The sequence below is a fragment of the Delphinus delphis genome, chromosome 8 (genome assembly GCF_949987515.2).
Source record: "Delphinus delphis chromosome 8, mDelDel1.2, whole genome shotgun sequence".
NCBI classification, from domain to species: domain Eukaryota; kingdom Metazoa; phylum Chordata; class Mammalia; order Artiodactyla; family Delphinidae; genus Delphinus; species Delphinus delphis.
Window position 1 is genome coordinate 80182666 of NC_082690.1, and position 18641 is coordinate 80201306.

General features: G+C 42.4%; 1 protein-coding gene across 2 annotated transcripts in view; it reads right to left on the bottom strand.

Annotated features, from left to right (window-relative positions):
* Positions 1-18439, bottom strand: part of CCDC34 (coiled-coil domain containing 34) — a 62407-nt gene extending 43968 nt beyond the window's left edge. Inside the window, exons 1-2 of one of the 2 annotated variants that reach the window (XM_060018626.1) lie at positions 17982-18439; positions 13098-13233 (exon numbers count right to left, since the gene is read on the bottom strand). In XM_060018626.1, coding sequence (XP_059874609.1) covers positions 13098-13233; positions 17982-18439 — 594 coding nt within the window. The remainder of the gene's footprint in view (positions 1-13097; positions 13234-17981) is intronic. The other variant, XM_060018627.1, reaches the window with a different exon arrangement.
* Between the last annotated feature and the right edge of the window lie 202 nt (positions 18440-18641).

Sequence of the window (18641 nt, forward strand, 5' to 3'; positions counted from 1 at the left end):
ACCATATGACCCAGCAATCCCACTACTGGGCATATACCCTGAGAAAACCATAATTCAAAAATAGTCATGTACCAAAATGTTCAGTGCAGCTCTATTTACAGTAGCCCGGAGATGGAAACAACCTAAGTGTCCATCATCGGATGAATGGATCAAGAAGATGTGGCACATATATACAATGGAATATTACTCAGCCATAAAAAGAAACGAAATTGAGCTATTTGTAATGAGGTGGATAGACCTAGAGTCTGTCATACAGAGTGAAGTAAGTCAGAAAGAAAAAGACAAATACCGTATGCTAACACATATATATGGAATTTAAGAAAAAAAAAATGTCATGAAGAACCTAGCGGTAAGGCAGGAATAAGGACGCAGACCTCCTAGAGAACGGACTTGAGGTTATGGGGAGGGGGAAGGGTGAGTTGTGACAGGGCGAGAGAGAGTCATGGACATATACACACTAACAAACGTAGTAAGGTAGATAGCTAGTGGGAAGCAGCCGCATGGCACAGGGATATTGGCTCGGTGCTTTGTGACAGCCTGGAGGGGTGGGATAGGGAGAGTGGGAGGGAGGGAGACACAAGAGGGAAGACATATGGGAACATATGTTTATGTATAACTGATTCACTTTGTTATAAAGCAGAAACTAACACACCATTGTAAAGCAATTATACCCCAATAAAGATGTTAAAAAAAAAAAGAATAAATGAGATGAAGCATGAAAAAAAAACAAAAAAGATGTGGCACATATATACAATGGAATATTACTCAGCCATAAAAAGAAACGAAATTGAGCTATTTGTAATGAGGTGGATGGACCCAGAGTCTGTCATATAGAGTGAAGTAAGTCAGAAAGAGAAAGACAAATACCGAATGCTAACATATATACATGGAATTTAAGAAAAAAAAATGTCATGAAGAACCTAGGGGTAAGACAGGAATAAAGACACAGACCTATTAGAGAATGGACTTGAGGATATGGGGAGGGGGAACGGTAAGCTGTGACAGAGCGAGAGAGTAGCATGGACATATATACACTACCAAACGTAAAATAGATAGCTAGTGGGAAGCAGCCGCATAGCACAGGGAGATCAGCTCGGTGCTTTGTGACCACCTAGAGGGGTGGGATAGGGAGGGTGGGAGGGAGGGAGACGCAAGAAGGAAGAGATATGGGAACATATGTATATGTATATGTATAACTGATTCACTTTGTTATAAAGCAGAAACTAGCACACCATTGTAAAGCAATTATACTCTAAAAAAGATGTTTAAAAAAAACACACAAAAAAAAACTCTTCAGAAAGTGAGCTTAGAGGGAACCTATCTCAAGAAACTAAAGGCCATATATGATAAACCCACAGCTAACATCATACTCAATGGTGAAAAGCTGAAAGCATTACTTCTAGGATTAAGGAACAAGACAAGGATGTCCACGTTGCCACTTTTATTCAGCATAGTTCTGGAAGTCCCAGCCACAGCAATCAGAGAAGAAAAAGAAATAAGAGGAATCCAAATTGGAAAAGAAGAAGTAATCCTGTTACTGTTTGCAGATGACATAATACTACACATAGAATATCCTAATGATGCTACCAGAAAACTACTAGAGCTCATCAATGAATTCAGTAAATTACAGGATACAAAATTAATACACAGAAATCTGCTGCATGTCTATACACTAACAATGAAAGAGCAGAAAGAGAAATTAAGGAAACAATTCCATTTACCATCACATCAAAAAGAATAAAATACCTAGGAATAAACCTACCTAAGGAGCCAAAGGACCTGTACTCAGAAAAACATAAGACCCTGATGAAAGAAACCAAACATGACACACACATGTGGAAAGATATACCATGTTCCTGGGTTGGAAGAATCAATATTGTCTAAATGACTACACTATCGAAGGCAATCTACAGATTCAATGTAATCCCTACCAAATTACCAATGGCATTTTTCATAGAACTAAAACAAAAGAATCTTAAAATTTGTAAGGAAATATAAAAGACCCCAAATAGCCAAAAGACCCCAATAGCAGTCCTGAGAAAGAAAAACAGTGCAAGAGGAAATCTGGCTCCCTGACTTCAGGCTATACTACAAAGCTACAGTAATCAAAACAGTATAGTATTGGTGCAAAAAACAGAAATCTAGTTCAATGGAACAGGATAGAAAGCCCAGAAATAAACCCATGCACCTATGGTCAATTAAGCTTTGACAAAACAAGCAAGAATATACAATGGAGAAAAGACAGTCTCTTCAATAAGTGGTGCTGGGAAAACTGGATAGCTACATGTAAATGAATAATATTAGACTGTTCTCTAACACCATACACAAAAATAAACTCAAAAAGGATTAAAGCCCGAAATGTAAAGCCAGATACTATAAAACTCTTAGAGGAAAACATAGGCAGAACACTCTTTGACATAAACTGCAGCAATACTTTTTTGGATCTGTCTTTTATAGTAATGGAAATAAAAGCATGTAGGGCGCGGTCAGCTAACTGCCACGCAGCAGGAAGCTGAAGTAAGCTGAATCATCCTTCCTGTGGCCACTGCGCTTGCGCTAAGTATACTAATGAGGTTTTAAAGTAGCGACCTATCCGATGCTGGCTCACAAGTCGCACCATCGGCGAAAGCCAATCACAGAGCGACACATGTTCTTAATCCCTATATAAGCAGACTGCTATAGGATTGCGGTGTCTTCCTTCCATCTTTTCTTTAACCAAGCTGTGCTCCAATAAAGCGTGATACGAGAAGAATCTTGCGTGTGGCGACTCGTCATTCTGCTGGTCGGAGGCGGCTCGCCGCATTTGGTGCCGAAACCCGGGAACTTCGCGCCCTGCATGGAGGACCGATTCAGAACTCGACACACGGAGTGAACCGTCGGTGAGTAGTCCAGTCAGGTATGTTTTTCGGGGGTTTGGAGCCTGAAGTTTTTACTTTCGCTTTTGTCCTTTTAGTGTTTCTCATATTTTTCGTTTGCTTGTGGCTACGGTGCCACCAGCCCGATCGAGTGTGTCTTCCCTGGCCGATAGATAAGTCAAGCATTTTTCCAATTTAATAAGTCGCTCGTAGATAAGGGCGCAAAATGGGGAATAGTTCGTCCACGGAGCCTACAACTGATTTTCATGAGCCTATTCAAGCCCTTTTAAGGGACCGAGGGCTAAAGCTCTCTCATAAAACCATAAGTAGGCTGCTACAAGATATCGAAAGTGCCGCGCCGTGGTTTGGGGTATCAGGCAGCTTGACTGTTCCGTCATGGGAAAAACTCGGAAAAGACCTAGAGGAGTGTAACACAAGGGGAGAACTTTCTCGAGGCGCTCTCCCCTTGTGGAGCATGATACTTTCTTGCCTAAAGGAAGGAAAATGTGAAGAAATTATTCAACGAGGACGCAAGGCTCTTAGCATGTGTCAAGATAGCGCATCAGAGAATGAACAAACAGGGACTACGGTAGATAGGCCTGAAATTATGAAAAGAGAAAAAAGAAAACAAAAGGAAAAGCAAGAAACGGTGCCAGGATTATATCCAACCCTAGATGAGTTTAAGGAATTATATTTGTTTCAAGATGAATTAAATCCTAGAGAGGAGGAAGATTTAGAAGGAGCGGCCGCGGCATATGAACAAGAGCGGTATGGGCATTGGTACATGCCGCCGCTCGCTAGCCCACCATATTTTAATCCTGCGGAGGCTAGAGCTTCCGCCCCTGCTCAGGCCTCCACCTCAGTTGCGGCAGCTAATGCTCCCCCTCCTATGCCAAAGTGTACTTTTATTCCTCGGGAAGCATGGTCCCAGTTGGCCACTGCTACACAGCTACACGCCAACGATATTGTGAGATGATAGATCATAAGCTCATTAGGGATCTTGCAGAAGCGGCTAAAAGAGATGGCGTGTCCGCCAATTACACTATCATGTTGTTGCAGCGCCTCACGCGAAATGCGTTAACACCTACAGACTGGCAGGATATTGCCCGCGCTTGCTTAACGATGGGGCAATACCTAGATTGGAAATCAATCGTGTCTGACCTAGCACATAGTCAGGCGCGGGAGAATGCTGCCAATGGGCAGCCGGCCTGGAATGTTGACATGCTGTTGGGACAGGGACAATGGATAAATAATCAGACCATGTTCCCTGTGCAAGTTTACAGCCAAATAAACGAAATTAACATGCGGGCCTGGCGAGCCCTCCCCAACAAAGGAGAAGTTTCAGGGAATTTAACCAAGATTATACAGGGCGGCACAGAACCATTTTCCGATTTTGTAGCTAGAATGATGGAGGCTGCCGGACGGATTTTTGGTAATGTAGATGAGGCTATGCCATTAGTAAAACAATTAGTTTATGAACAATGCACAAAAGAGTGTCGCAGAGCGATAACACCTTATAAAGGGAAGGGCATTGAAACCTGGATGAAAGCATGTAGAGAGATCGGAGGGCCCTTGTCTAATACAGGGCTTGCTGCGGCTGTGCTGGCTGCCGCCCACAGTGTACAGAACCCTGCCAAGTCAGGGGTTTGTTTCCAATGTGGAAAGCCTGGGCACATTAAGAAACAGTGCAAAAATGCAGGTGCGAGACCTAAAATGCTACAAGCTCAAAGAGTTCCAGGAACTTGTCCTAGATGCAAAAAAGGAAAACATTGGGCTAATGAATGTAGATCTGTTAAAGATATAAATGGGCAGCCCATTCAGCCCGCTGCACAGGTAGCTAATCCAAGAAATATCCATACAGCCAATTCAAAAAACGGGATAACGGGCCCCCGGTCCCAGGGCCCGAAGATTTTTGGGGCCCACGAGAGTGTGAACCTTCAGCCACTCCGACCCCAAGGCGAGCCACGTCAGGCTCCGCAGGGTTGGACCTCCGTGCCACCTCCAGAATGGTATTAACAATAACCATGGGCATACAGCCCATAGATACAGACATGAAAGGACCACTACCTAGAGGGACGGTTGGGTTGGTGTTAGGATGATCCTCCTCTATTTTGAAAGGACTTATTGTCCTCCCCGGAGTGATTGATCCTGATTATATCGGAGTTATTAAGGTAATGTGTCAATCCCCCAGAGGGATCATTACTATAGCCCCTGGTGATCGGATAGCTCAATTGTTAATTTTGCCCTCTTTTCATGAAAATTATCCCGCATGTTCTGCAGAACGAGGATCCAAGGGTTTTGGATCCACTGGAATTGATTTAGCCTTTTTGTCATTATCCCTTGATGATCGTCCTATGATGAGTCTAACCGTAGAAGGGAAAACATTTTCAGGTTTGGTAGATACCGGAGCAGATCGGAGCATTATAACTACTAGAGATTGGTCAGGCTCTTGGCCCCTACAAGAGTCTTCTCAAACCTTGCAAGGTCTAGGATATGCACAGACACCCAAAGTTAGCTCCAAGGAATTAACTTGGATCTCTAAAGATCAGAAGGGAAGATTTCAACCCTTTGTGGTTGAGGGATTGCCATTTAATTTATGGGGAAGGGATGTACAAAGTCAAATGAAACTTAGACTTACTAATGATTATTCTGAAGTCGCACAAAATATTATGCTTAAATCGGGATTTATACCTAATAGAGGGATAGGACGTAAGTTACAAGGCATGACCGCCCCTATAGAAGCCCGCGGAAATTTAAACCGCCGAGGCTTGGGTTTTTCTCAAGGGTCACTGAGTTTATGATTCCTATTACATGGAGGACCACAACACCTGTGTGGGTACCTCAGTGGCCTTTGTCAAAGGAAAAGCTGGAGGCGGCATCCAAACTAGTGGATGAGCAGCTACAATTAGGGCATTTAGAACCCTCCCAGTCACCCTGGAATACTCCGATTTTTGTTATTAAGAAAAAATTAGGGAAATGGCGTTTGCTTCATGATCTGCGAGCTATAAATCAGCAAATGCAAATTATGGGGCCTATACAGCGCGGTTTGCCAGTATTGACAGCTCTTCCGCGAAACTGGCCTGTTATAGCAGTAGATATTAAAGATTGTTTCTTTTCTATTCCTTTGAATAGTCGAGATAAAGAAAGATTTGCCTTTACTCTGCCCTCTGTTAATCATGAACAGCCCGATAAGAGATATCATTGGGTTGTGCTCCCTCAAGGTATGGCCAATAGTCCTACTATGTGCCAACTTTATGTTGACATGGCCTTGCAACCAGTAAGAAATGAATTTCCTAAAGTTAGGATTATTCACTATATGGATGATGTTTTATTGTCAGCCCCTTGTATGGAGTTGCTTGAACAGGCCTTAGGCGTTTTGATCAAATATTTAGGGAATAGGGGATTATTTCTTGCTCCCGAAAAAATACAGAAGGGAGATGTTGTAAATTTTTTAGGAGCTACTGTACATAGGAATAAGATAGTACCTCAAAAAATTGAGATTAGGACTAATTGCTTAAAAACATTAAATGATTTTCAAAGGTTACTTGGAGATGTGAATTGGATTCGGCCATATTTAAGTTTAACCCGCTTGGATCTAAAACCTTTGTTTAGTGTATTAGAGGAAATCCTGATCTTAATTCCCCACACCAATTGACCCCAGAAGCCCATCAGGCACTTCAAAAGGTAGAACAAGCTATTACAAATGCACAATTAGAACGCTGTGATGATTCTCAACCTGTTTCGATGTGTATTCTTCCTACCTTGGGGTTTCCAACTGGTGTTCTTTGGCAAAGTGGACCTTTATTGTGGATTCACACCAAATCTATGGGAATGAGAACTTTGTCACATTACCCATCTATGGTTGCCGAGGTCGCCTTATTGGGTATTAAGCAATGTGTTTCCTCTTTTGCAAGAACGCCCGAAAGGCTTGTAGTCCCATATACGAAAGATCAAGTAGAAGTGCTAGCAGCAACTACTTCCGAGTGGTCCATACTTATATGTATATTTTCTGGTATTATTGATAATCATTTGCCAAAGAGTGAACTTTTGAAGTTTGTGACTCAACAACCTGTTGTATTCCCAAGAATTACTGTAGATCAGCCACTGTTTAATGCTTTGACCATTTATACAGACAGGTCTAAAACGGGAAAAGGAGCTTATATGGTCCAAGGAAAACAACCAGTGATCATTGAATGTCGACCTGATGCTCCTCAAGTGGTTGAATGTCAAGTAGTTTTAGAAGTTTTTAGACGCTTTCAAGAGCCTTTTAATTTAATTTCTGATTCCTTATATGTGGTGAATGCTGTTAAGCACTTAGAAGTTATTTCTTTTGTTAAAACATCTAGCACTGTAGCTTCCTTGTTGACAGGAATAAGATGTCAAATATTACATCGTCAACATCCCTTTTATATTACCCATATTCGGGCTCATTCTTTGTTACCCGGCCCCATGGCTAAAGCTAATGAACAAGTTGATCTGGCCACACGCGCTCTAACAGCGCTAGACTCTACGACACAGGCTCAAGAGTTTCATAAGCTATATCATGTGTCATCTACAGTCTTAAGAAAAAAATTTAACATTACCAGAGCTTTGGCTAGGAATATTGTGAAGAGTTGTTCTGCTTGCGCCCAATTTTTGCCTACCCAAAAGACTGGGGTTAACCCCAGAGGCATTCTTCCAAATGAATTATGGCAAATGGATGTTATCCATGTTTCCTCCTTTGGAACGCTCCAATATGTACATGTTTCAGTGGATACCTGTTCTGGAGTGGTACATGCCACGCCTCTTTTTGGAGAAAAGGTTCAAAATGTTATTACCCACTGCCTTGAAGCTTGGGCAGCGTGGGGCAAACCCGCTAAGATTAAGACTGATAATGGCCCAGCCTATACTTCCAAAAGCTTTGCTCTTTTTTGTCAAAAAATGCAGGTGATTCATATTACAGGCTTGCCCTATAATCCACAAGGACAAGGAATTATAGAACGCACAAATCGCACGCTTAAAGAACTCTTAATAAAACAAAAAGGGGGAATCGCAGAGAACTGTACCCCTAGACAGAGACTTTCACTTGCCTTATTTACCATAAATTTTTTACATTTAAATGATGATAAAGAAACCTCTGCTGAACGCCATGTGGCAACAAACCATAAAAATTATGGCAAAGTAATGTGGAAAGATGTGTTGTCCAATCAATGGAAGGGCCCGGATCGTGTTATTACTCGATCCAGGGGATCTCTTTGTGTCTCCCCACAGGATCAAGATCCGATCTGGGTGCCATCAAGACTGACGAGAATTGTTGAAGAAAACTTCAGAGAAGATGCTGAGCTGGATGTTCCTGATGATTCTTCCCTTGCTTAGGGCAGAGAATATGACGTTCTGGGGAATTAGCCGGACCTGGCCAGTTCCCATGCCGGTTCACTCTCAGAGCAGAGTTCTTCCAATATTTTATTCCACTAGTTGTGAAATGAATACGGCCTGTACCCAGCCATTGAATTATGACTGGGCACCATATAATGCCAGTGATTTTATTTTGAATCGAAGTCTTTGTATTAGTTGGAATTCCACAAAGGATTGTATCCTTTTGGCCAGGATAACCTTGACCACTTGGAACAATCCACTTAGAAATAATTTGGTTCCATTGAATATGTTGAATGAAGCTTTGAGCAAGATAACTCAAGGCCACACTTCAGGTTCAGGTATAGGGAATTCCAGTGAAAATGAGATGAATATTACCACTTTAGTTTTGGAACATACAGGGATAGTTCCTTTAAGAAATAATGCTTCTGATAAAACAAGTGCCAACAGGACTGTTGTCGCCCCCTATTGTGAGCCAGTCACATCAACACCCCCAGTCTTTACCCCTTGTCAGGGGGGAACTTATGCTAAGTATGAACTTAGTTCAGGCTTTCAATTTTCCCCTGATTTAAAGTCCTATATGGGAAGAAAGGAAAAAGGAAATGATACTAATGAGACAAAAGGAAATGATAGTACAAAGTGGTATTTTGAAGGATGGCCATTTTATTCTTGGTTATTAGTTAATGAGGCAGGAGTAGGCATGGATATTTCTGCTTTGGCCACTTTACAGATGCCCTGAATAGGAGTGCAGAGATTGGAGAATTCCTAAAGGGAAACTGGTCTCAAGAAGCTGAACGGATGATATTTAAGCAAAAGATTCAGATTATGCAACTGAATGCTACCAAGCTGGAACCCGTTACCTTTGGAGATTTTACCTCTTGGCTCTCTTCTGCCTTTTCCTTCTTTAAAGAGTGGGTAGGGGTGGGGATCTTTGGGCTCTGCTGTATATTTGGGATTATAATATGTCTCTGGTTGGTCTGTCGCATGCGCGTCAGGGCACATCGAGATAAGGTCCTACTCACTCAAGCACTTTTGGCTGTTAGTGAAGGTGATTCTCCCGCAGCCTGGATCTCCGTCCTAAACAATTCGAATGGATTGCCCTTGCACGGAGAGGCCCTGTTGCCATTGCACCTCTATAGGGAATCAAAACTTATTCTGAGTCAGCCTTTGCACCCTGCAGCCCTTGTTGGCATTGCACGCAGGAAGGTGTCTCAGACATGCCAACGGAAGGCTGCCCTCGAACAGTGAGCACATCATGAGGTGAACACTTGTACGGGCTACATTCTGCTTGGTGATTCTAGTAAATAAAAAAGGGGGAGATGTAGGGCGCGGTCAGCTAACTGCCACGCAGCAGGAAGCTGAAGTAAGCTGAATCATCCTTCCTGTGGCCACTGCGCTTGCGCTAAGTATACTAATGAGGTTTTAAAGTAGCGACCTATCCGATGCTGGCTCACAAGTCGCACCATCGGCGAAAGCCAATCACAGAGCGACACATGTTCTTAATCCCTATATAAGCAGACTGCTATAGGATTGCGGTGTCTTCCTTCCATCTTTTCTTTAACCAAGCTGTGCTCCAATAAAGTGTGATACGAGAAGAATCTTGCGTGTGGCAACTCGTCATTCTGCTGGTCGGAGGCGGCTCGCCGCAAAAGCAAAAGCAAATAAATGGGACCTAATTAAACTTAAAAGCTTATATACACAGCAAAGGAAACCATAAACAAAATGAAAAGACAACCTACGGAATGGGAGAAAATATTTGCAAATGATACAACGAACAAGGGATTAATTTCCAAAATATACAAAAAGCTCATACAGCTTATTATCAAAAAAAAGAAACAACAGAATCAAAAAATAGGCAGAAAACGTAAATAGACATTTCTCCAAAGACATACAGATGACCCACAGGCACACGAAAAGATGCTCAACATAGCTAATTACAGAGAAATGCAAATCAAAACTACAATAAAGTATCATCTCACGCTGGTCAGAATGGCCATCATCAAAAAATCTACAAATAATAAATGCTGGAGAGGGTGAGGAGGGAAGGGAACCCTCCTACACTGTTGGTAGGAATGTAAATTGGCGTACCCATTAGGGAGAACAGTATGGAGGTTCCTTAAAAAATTAAAAATTGAGTTACCGTATGATCCAACAATTCCACTCCTGGGTATATATTCAGAACAGATGAAAACTCTAATTTGAAAAGCTACATGCATCCCAATGTTCACAGCACCACTATTTCAAATAGCCAAGACATGGAAGCAACCTAAATGTTCATCAACAGATGAATGGATAAAAAAGACGTGGGATATATATATATATATACACATACATACACACATATACACACACACACACACACACACGTATACACACATACACACACACAATGGAATATTACTCAGCCATAAAAATGAATGAAATAATGCCATTTGTAGCAACATGGATGGACCTAGAAATTATCACACTAAGTGAAGTCAGACTGAGAAAGGCAAATACCATATGATATCACTTATACGTGGAATCTAAAAAAATGATACAAATGAATGTATTTACAAAGCAGAAACAGACTCACAGACATAGAAAACAAACTTATGGTTACCAAAGGGGAAAGATGGGGGAGGGAAAAATTAGGAGTTGGGGATTAACAGATACACACTACTGTATATAAAATACATAAGCAACAAGGATTTACTCTATAGCACAGGTAACTATATTCAATATCTTGTAATAACCTATAATGGAAAAGAATCTGAAAATGTGTATATGTATGTGTGCATATGTATATATAAAACTGAATCAGCTTGCTATACATCTGAAACTAATACATAATTGTAAATCAACCATAATTCAATAAAAGAGAAAGAAAAAGACTGTGACTAGCAATGATATCAATAACAATACCAATAAAAACACCAGCCATCTTTATAATTTGTCTCATTTAATCCTCTAAAACAGGGGTCCCCCAACCCCCAGGCTGTGGACTAGTACTGGTCTGCAGCCTGTTAGCAACTGGGCCGCACAGCAGGAGGTGAGGGGTGGGCAAGTGAGCAAAGCTTCATCTGCCGCTCCCCATCGCTCGCATTACCGCCTGAACCATCTCCCCCTCCCCAAATCCGTGGAAAAACTGTCTTCCATGAAACTGGTCCCTGGTGCCAAAAAGGCTGGGGACCGCTGCTCTAAAAAACCCTGTGACCAGATAGCATTATTTTATCCTTACTGTAGAGATGAGGAAATGGAAGTGTAAAAGTTTAAATAAGCCTGCCTGACATCAAACCATAAGGTCTTTCTCAAGTCCTGTGCCCTTCTAAGCAGAAACAAATACTACTGTGTACTTTTCCAAGAATAAATTTGTACTTAGAATACAAAGTATACTGCAATAGGGAAATTGCAGAATGTACTGGCTTCTACAACCATTTGAATCATGCCAAGACTGCCTACCTGGCTAGAAAGCCATCACAGAAAGAACAACTAGTTTCAAAACTGAAATGGAAAATTTACTCCAAGAAGATCATGGAGGGCGAAGTTTCAATTCCAAGGATTTTACAGTAACAGGGAGAGTAATAAATTAGAATAAACTTAAATATGCAACAATAGTGAACTGGTTAACTATATTCTATTATATATTCAATACATTCTAAATATATTTTAATAATCTTAGCCATTTTTAAATGATGCTATAAAAATATTTAATGATACAGAAACATTAATAATGCAACAAGCAGAAAAAAGCAGGTTACAAAAGAGTGATCCTATTTATTAAAAACAAGACATATCCCTCACCACTCAAATCTACCTGGTTTCTGTGTCTGGATAGAGAGAATTCAGTTGGTCTAGATACTGGAGGATGCCAAACTATCCAAATCTATTTGGCTGCTAGGTTCTAAACAGCAAATGATAAGAGTTCAAAGAATGACGGATTCATGTGAAAATGTATCTCAAACTATTTTTTGAGTTTGGACAGAGTTCAGAGAGAATTACGAATACAAAAATGTCCACAAGTGAGGCAGGGAGGCAAAGAGAAACTGAAAAAACCTGAAAGCCCAGAAGATTCCCATCTCCCAGCACAAACTCACTCTGGGGCACATGCTCTGAGTGATATGGGGATAGATTTCCAGCCTCTACTTCAATTTTTATTTCTCTTAAAAATTTTACCAAGTATATGCAGCTGACTTTAGTTAAATGTACATATGGTGACACTATATGAATATACATTTGCACATGTTTTTTAAAATTTACATAGAAGAAAATGTGGAAGGCTATATGCCATAATATTAACAATAGTTATGGGGAATTCCCTGGTGGCACAGTGGTTGGGAGTCTGCCTGCCAATGCAGGGGACACAGGTTCGAGCCCTGGTCCGGAAAGATCCCACATGCCGTGGAGCAACTAAGCCCGTGTGCCGCAACTACTGAGCCTGCGCTCTAGAGCCTGCGTGCCACAACTACTGAAGCCCGCGCGCCTAGAACCCACGCTCCATCCGCAACAAGAGAAGCCACTGCAATGAGGAGCCCGCGCACCACAACAAAGAGTAGCCCCCGCTTACCACGACTAGAAAAAGCCCAAGTGCAGCAACCAAGACTCATTGCAGCCAAAAATAAATAAATAAATAAATTTTTTAAAAGACCACAAAAACAAACAATAGTTATCTCCAGGGGACAAGATTAGAGATTTTCATTTTCCTAATTATGCTTAGCTGTATCTTCCAGATGTTCTTATAATGAACATGTATTATTTCTCCAGTAAGTTATTAATATCAATATAGCAAACTGATACAAGAAAATGCAAAAAGTCTGCTGTGAGGGATAATAACAATAACATTTTAATTTTGACAGCAGCTCTACTTTGTGAGCTCATGGACTAAATAGAAAGAATACTGTCTAGTTTTACCTCTAGAGCCTTCCGTTGCAGACGGTCACGTTCTACTTTTTCTTTGCCAACAAACCACACTTCCCATGGTGTCAGGCTGCTTTCTGGTAACTGCACCTGTTTCTGTTCTTCTTGGTTATCTTCGGGTCCAACCACACTATTGCAAAAGAGAGGATACTACAGCACTTGTACTCAAAACTCTTTGGCTTAGCAGTCAAAGTCACTTAGCTGTACAATGAAAGCAGAATTCCACAACAAATTTACAATACTGTGACTTTTATATATAAATATGCTGAATTAATCATATATAAATATACACTTGAAAAACCATGATCAGAAAGTCCAATGTTTGAATTAGTTTACCCTTCAGACTGCCTTTGAATTCTCTCATGTTCTAAAATCACACCCAGTCCATTTGCCTCAATTACAACAATTTTTTTTTATTCTTAAAAATCTTATATCTGGACTACTAATTACAACACATGTGTCTAGCCAGATTCTGGAGCAGACTTTTCCCTTTTCCTCCTTTAAATACTTCACGAAGGGAAGAATACATACCTACACAGCGAGGATGGTAAAGCTGATGTGGTAACAATTAAGGTTTTGGTGTGAAGGGCAGACAGAGTTCTTTACACTCTCAACTTTTCTGTAAGTTTGCAATTGTTTTGAAATAAAAAGGTATCAAAAATATATGGTCCTTGTATTCTTTCATGTTTTGGTGGACTCCCTTTTGCCAGTTCTCAGATAGGGTGTCCACAGCTCCCCAGAGTTGGGTTACCTCCTACCATTGTCTCCACCACGAACCTCTGTCAGTCCGTCTCTTCTGGGTATGTGGAAAAGTAAGCACTCACTCAAGCTCAAAAGAAGAGGGGAGGAGAAGTACTGTGAGAACATACATACATAAAGAACACAGGGCCTTGGTCAGATACACAAGCCCCATAAAGCAGGAACAGCTGAACCATGAGCACGCATGGAAAGAAAGCTTGTTCAGGACCCGAGGCAGCTCAAAACACTACAGTATTATAGACTCAGCCCCTCTTTGTCTCTAACATTCCTGCTTCAGGCAACCAACTGCCTCGTCCACTGCCATGCTCAGCTTTCTCTGCCTTGTAGCTTCCATTTACTTGTTTTTTTCTGCTGTTTCTTCATTCATCCATGTCATTATGGAATTTGTATTCTAGTGGGAAAGGGACACTGTTGATGTGTCATTTATTTCCTATATCTTTCCTTGTCAGTCTTGCAGAGCACCACCTTACCCTCCCGGAGCTTCCACTGTCACTAGGTGCTGATGAGGCCTGGATTGGGCATTCCAGGCTAAACCTTGCCCTTCAGCTCCAAACTTTCATTTTCAACCATCCAATAGACAGCTCCACTTAAATACCAAACTCAACCAGTCTAAAACAAGTCAAATCATCTACCACCCACTCACTACCCTCCCCATCAAGAAGAATCTTACTCCTCCTCTTATAATCCTACCTCGGGGAAGAGTACCAATACCCACCCAGTTAGCCAAGCCAGAAGCCAGATCTTTGACTCCTGCTTCCCGTCCACATTTGGTACCTCTAGGTCCCACACCCATATAATCACCCCATCCTGTCTATTTTACTTCTTTCAGTTTTCTCAAGCCATTCTTCTCTTCTACAACCTCACAACTGCTGTCTGGTCATAACTGGCCTTTCTCCCTCCATTTCAAACTATTCTCCACCGTTGCCAGATTCATCCTTCAAATGCATCCTTCCGACATGTCACTCCCCATCTCAAAATTCTTCAGTGCTCCTCTGCCCATAGGATGAAATCCACACTCCACAGCCTAACACCCATGAATCGGCCCTGCTTATCTTCCAGCCTCTTCTTCCACCAATAGCTGATCTGGACTCTACGTTTCAGTCTTATTGAACTTAGGCACGTTGATGAATATGCCACGCCCTTGTGCACTGCAGGTTTGCTTAAAATTCTGAAATTCTTTTCCTCCACCTCCACACACGGCCAAAGTAAGAGTTTAGATTTGGGAGTAAAACATTTGGGTGAATCTCTACCTGCTGCTTCCTAGCTATGTACATTTTTTAACCTCTTTAAGCCTCCGTTTCTCATCTGTTAAGTGGAGAAAATAGTAGTGGCTACCTCACAGGTACTGCGGCATGAACGATCCACACTACAGCACTTACCTCAGTTCCGGGCACTCAGTAAGCATTTGGAACGTGTCAGTTAGTACTACTAGGAGGAGTATAGCTAATTCCTACTCTCCCTTTAAGATTTAGCTCAGGTTTTAACCTTTATTGCCTCATTCTGCAAAAAATCTGGACTAAGTGCCTTAGGCTTTCTGTCACTTGTCCATCTCTGCCAGAAACCATGAATTCCTAAGAGACAGAAAACATGTCTTAACTCATTTTTTATTTCAAGAGTCTAGCTTAGAGCCTAGAATATAGTAGGCTCCTAAGAAATGTTTGTTGAAAGAAGAAATCAGTGAGATCAGTGTTTTCTTTTTAAAATGACACTTTAAATATTACATTTCTTGCCTCATCAGTTTTAACAAATATATTCAAAATGTGTGGCATATATACTACAGCTCTAATCATAATCAAGAGAGGCTTGATAAGCAGCTGTTTATGACCAAGACGTTTATTAAGGCACGGGTTTCCTAATGGGTTTCCAGGATAAAGCTGAACAAACAGCAGGCCCAATGCATATTATAAAAGACTCCAGGAAAATATTTCTCATTATCTTGTCTGAAGTCACCTGTGAGCTTTATTTACCGCAGTGCTATCCAACACACCTGAAGGTCAGTGCGTCCTCTAAGCACAGCTCTATACACCGAAAATACCTGCAGCTCAACCCCATCATGTGCAGCTGATGCCTGAGTCTATCCCAAGAAAGCCTCACCCTATTAGTTTTGCCACAGTCAGATCCCTGTGGCAGGTGAAGGATGGAAAAAAAAAAGGCATAAAATTCCACACTCTGGTCCACAAGAGGATGCTCACCGCTACAGCTCAGGCACCTGCCCTCTTCATCCCATCATTCCCAAACTGTCAGGGCACCAACTAAAGGTGAGAGGTAGGGAGGAGGAATAAGGAAATGTTCTAAACACTTCTCTTTCCTGAAAAGAAGTGCTGGGTTTTCTGAAGCATTTGAAAACAATCACCACAACTATCTGTTCTCTAGGAAGTGGGAAATAGGCATTCCTTCAGCATATGTTTATTGAACACCTAATAAGCATCTGACACTTGCCACACACAGGCCTGACAATTCCTGCATTCTCTCCAGACCACATCTTACCTATTGCCTTGATTCAGAGGGGATGAACTGTGATAGGAAGGCAGCTATGGCCCTGGGGTGTTACCAGCTCATTCGCGCTTTGGCTAAGGTTTGACATAAATATGACTGGCTCCTCCTGTAATGAGCTCTATTTGGTCAGGGCTTTGGCTCTTGGAAGCTAATGCAAGGTCTCAGTAGCTGAGCTGTAGTTTTCATGGCCATCATTCCTTGGGTTGCTAAACTGTCTACATAGCTTAGTCCTGCTGATTAGGCTTAGAAGGTACTTTATTTTAAAATTATTTTAAAAATCATTTATTTTAAAAATCACTGAGACCAACTCGATCCTGAAGAATCTGTACAAAGGCCCACATGAAAACGGACTCCTGAAACTTTCTTGTTGTTACAACCAGTCTGGACAAGTGGCTTGCTTGGTCACTCTTACTGATCTCCATTCCTACCAAAGTACTAATGTTTACTTCTCATTCTTAAGAGACTCACTGTTGTAACTGTGTATGTGAGTCACTTCATACGGTTCCATATTCCATTTACTCACTCTGTGTATGCATGTCTTATAGCAAAGGGGTTTAACTGGTTGCTTACACATAAAGCATGGGTTCTTTGGTCTGTATGTCTTAGATCTCCTGTATTATGCCTTGTGCAGCTTGACAATCAGAAATTTGTAAATGCTTCCTTTAGATGACATAATGAGTCTACCTCTGAATGGACCTGCATCACTAAGTCTGTCCCAGAAAAAGATATTCCTGCAGGGATAGGCCCTTTGCTCCTACTTCTTTATGCCCAACAATAGGCACGTAGCATAGGGAAGAGAAAACACGAGCAATATACCTTGGGACTAGGCCCAGCTTTGCTAATAACTAGGTGTATGTCTTTGAATTAGACTTTTTATTTGTATCCTGAGCCAGTTTTGTTATCTGTAAAATGAGTGGCTAGATGTAGGCTTTAATTCCATGAGAGTAAAGACAATGCCTATCTTGTTTATGGGCCCCATATGGCACAAACTGCCGAATGAACTGCAGAAATAAATAAATTAAGATGGCTCTAATAATCCCTTTGATTCTAACACTCTCTGATTCAATGACTTCTTTTCTACTGTTAAGTGCTCAGAGCAGACCCAACATTGTCTCTGGATGCTGAAGTTGACATTGCTAGCCTCCAAGCTTCAGCTCTTAATCTAAGACATAAAAAGTATACTGCTTACTACAACATACTTCACTGACAATCAGACTGTTTTCAAAATAGCTCCAGGTATCACTAAGGTGCAGTCAACTACATTTTGGTATTAAGGGTTTGGACAAGAGTTCTAGTGTCCCCAATCTGTTCTCTGAGTTTTCATAAAACTCCTGAAATTGCAGCAAAATTTTATGTTTAAGACTAGGTGCGTTTCTCTGGGGAGCGAGACTGTAAGAATCATCACATTCTCAGGAAAAAGATTAAGAACGATGATAAATCTGTGGTCATGTGTAAGAACCGGCCCAGACTCTATGCGCCAAAAGCAGCAGCACCTGCGGATGCAGGTGCCCGTGCAGCCTTCGAGAGGGAAGACAAGAGGGTGTTTGGCCGCCAGAAGAAAGTACTTAGAAAGGTCTAAGAAATCTTGAGAGGGGCTGTATCGGCCGGCGGCCTCGGGTTTACCTGGAGCACCCCTGTAACTCCATTCCTCTCGGGCTCTCCACCTTGGCCTCTGAGTCATGAGCATCTTCGTCCACATCTACCTCCTCCTCCCCGTCACCGTCGTCGTCGTCGTCAAACGGGAAGCTCTTGTGGCCGAGAGGAGACAACAGCGACATGGTGGAATAGCCGCAGCTCAGCGGCGGCGACACTGAGCACACCTCCACCGCCTCTAGCCCCTGCCCCCGGGCGCCCGCCATGAGGACGGAGAAGGAGCCCGAGGTGGGCCGAGGCCTGGACCTGCAGTCGGCCAAGAACCGGGAGTCGGGAAGGGGCAAAACAACCCCCCACCGCCCCACAGCCCTCATGGAGCCCGCCAAGTTCAAACCGGCAGGGCTGCGGCGGCGGGGACGTGCTCTCCCAGCAGGCCCCGCGCGCGGCGGCGCGGCCAATCCGGGCGGGCGCTGACTTTGCGTTGCCATGGCGACGCGTGGAGGCCGCCTGGGCTTTGTCCAGCCCTGTAGAAGGTGGCTTCCGGCGCCCTGCGGGCTCTTGGCAGCCCTCCCTCCTCCCTGGCCTGGACCTGCGCTACTTCTTCTGACTTAAACCCGCGCTCCGCTCACGGATAAGGTCCCGCTCCCGGCTGACAGCTTGGAGGGCCCGTCCCTTGTTTGGTTCATTCGG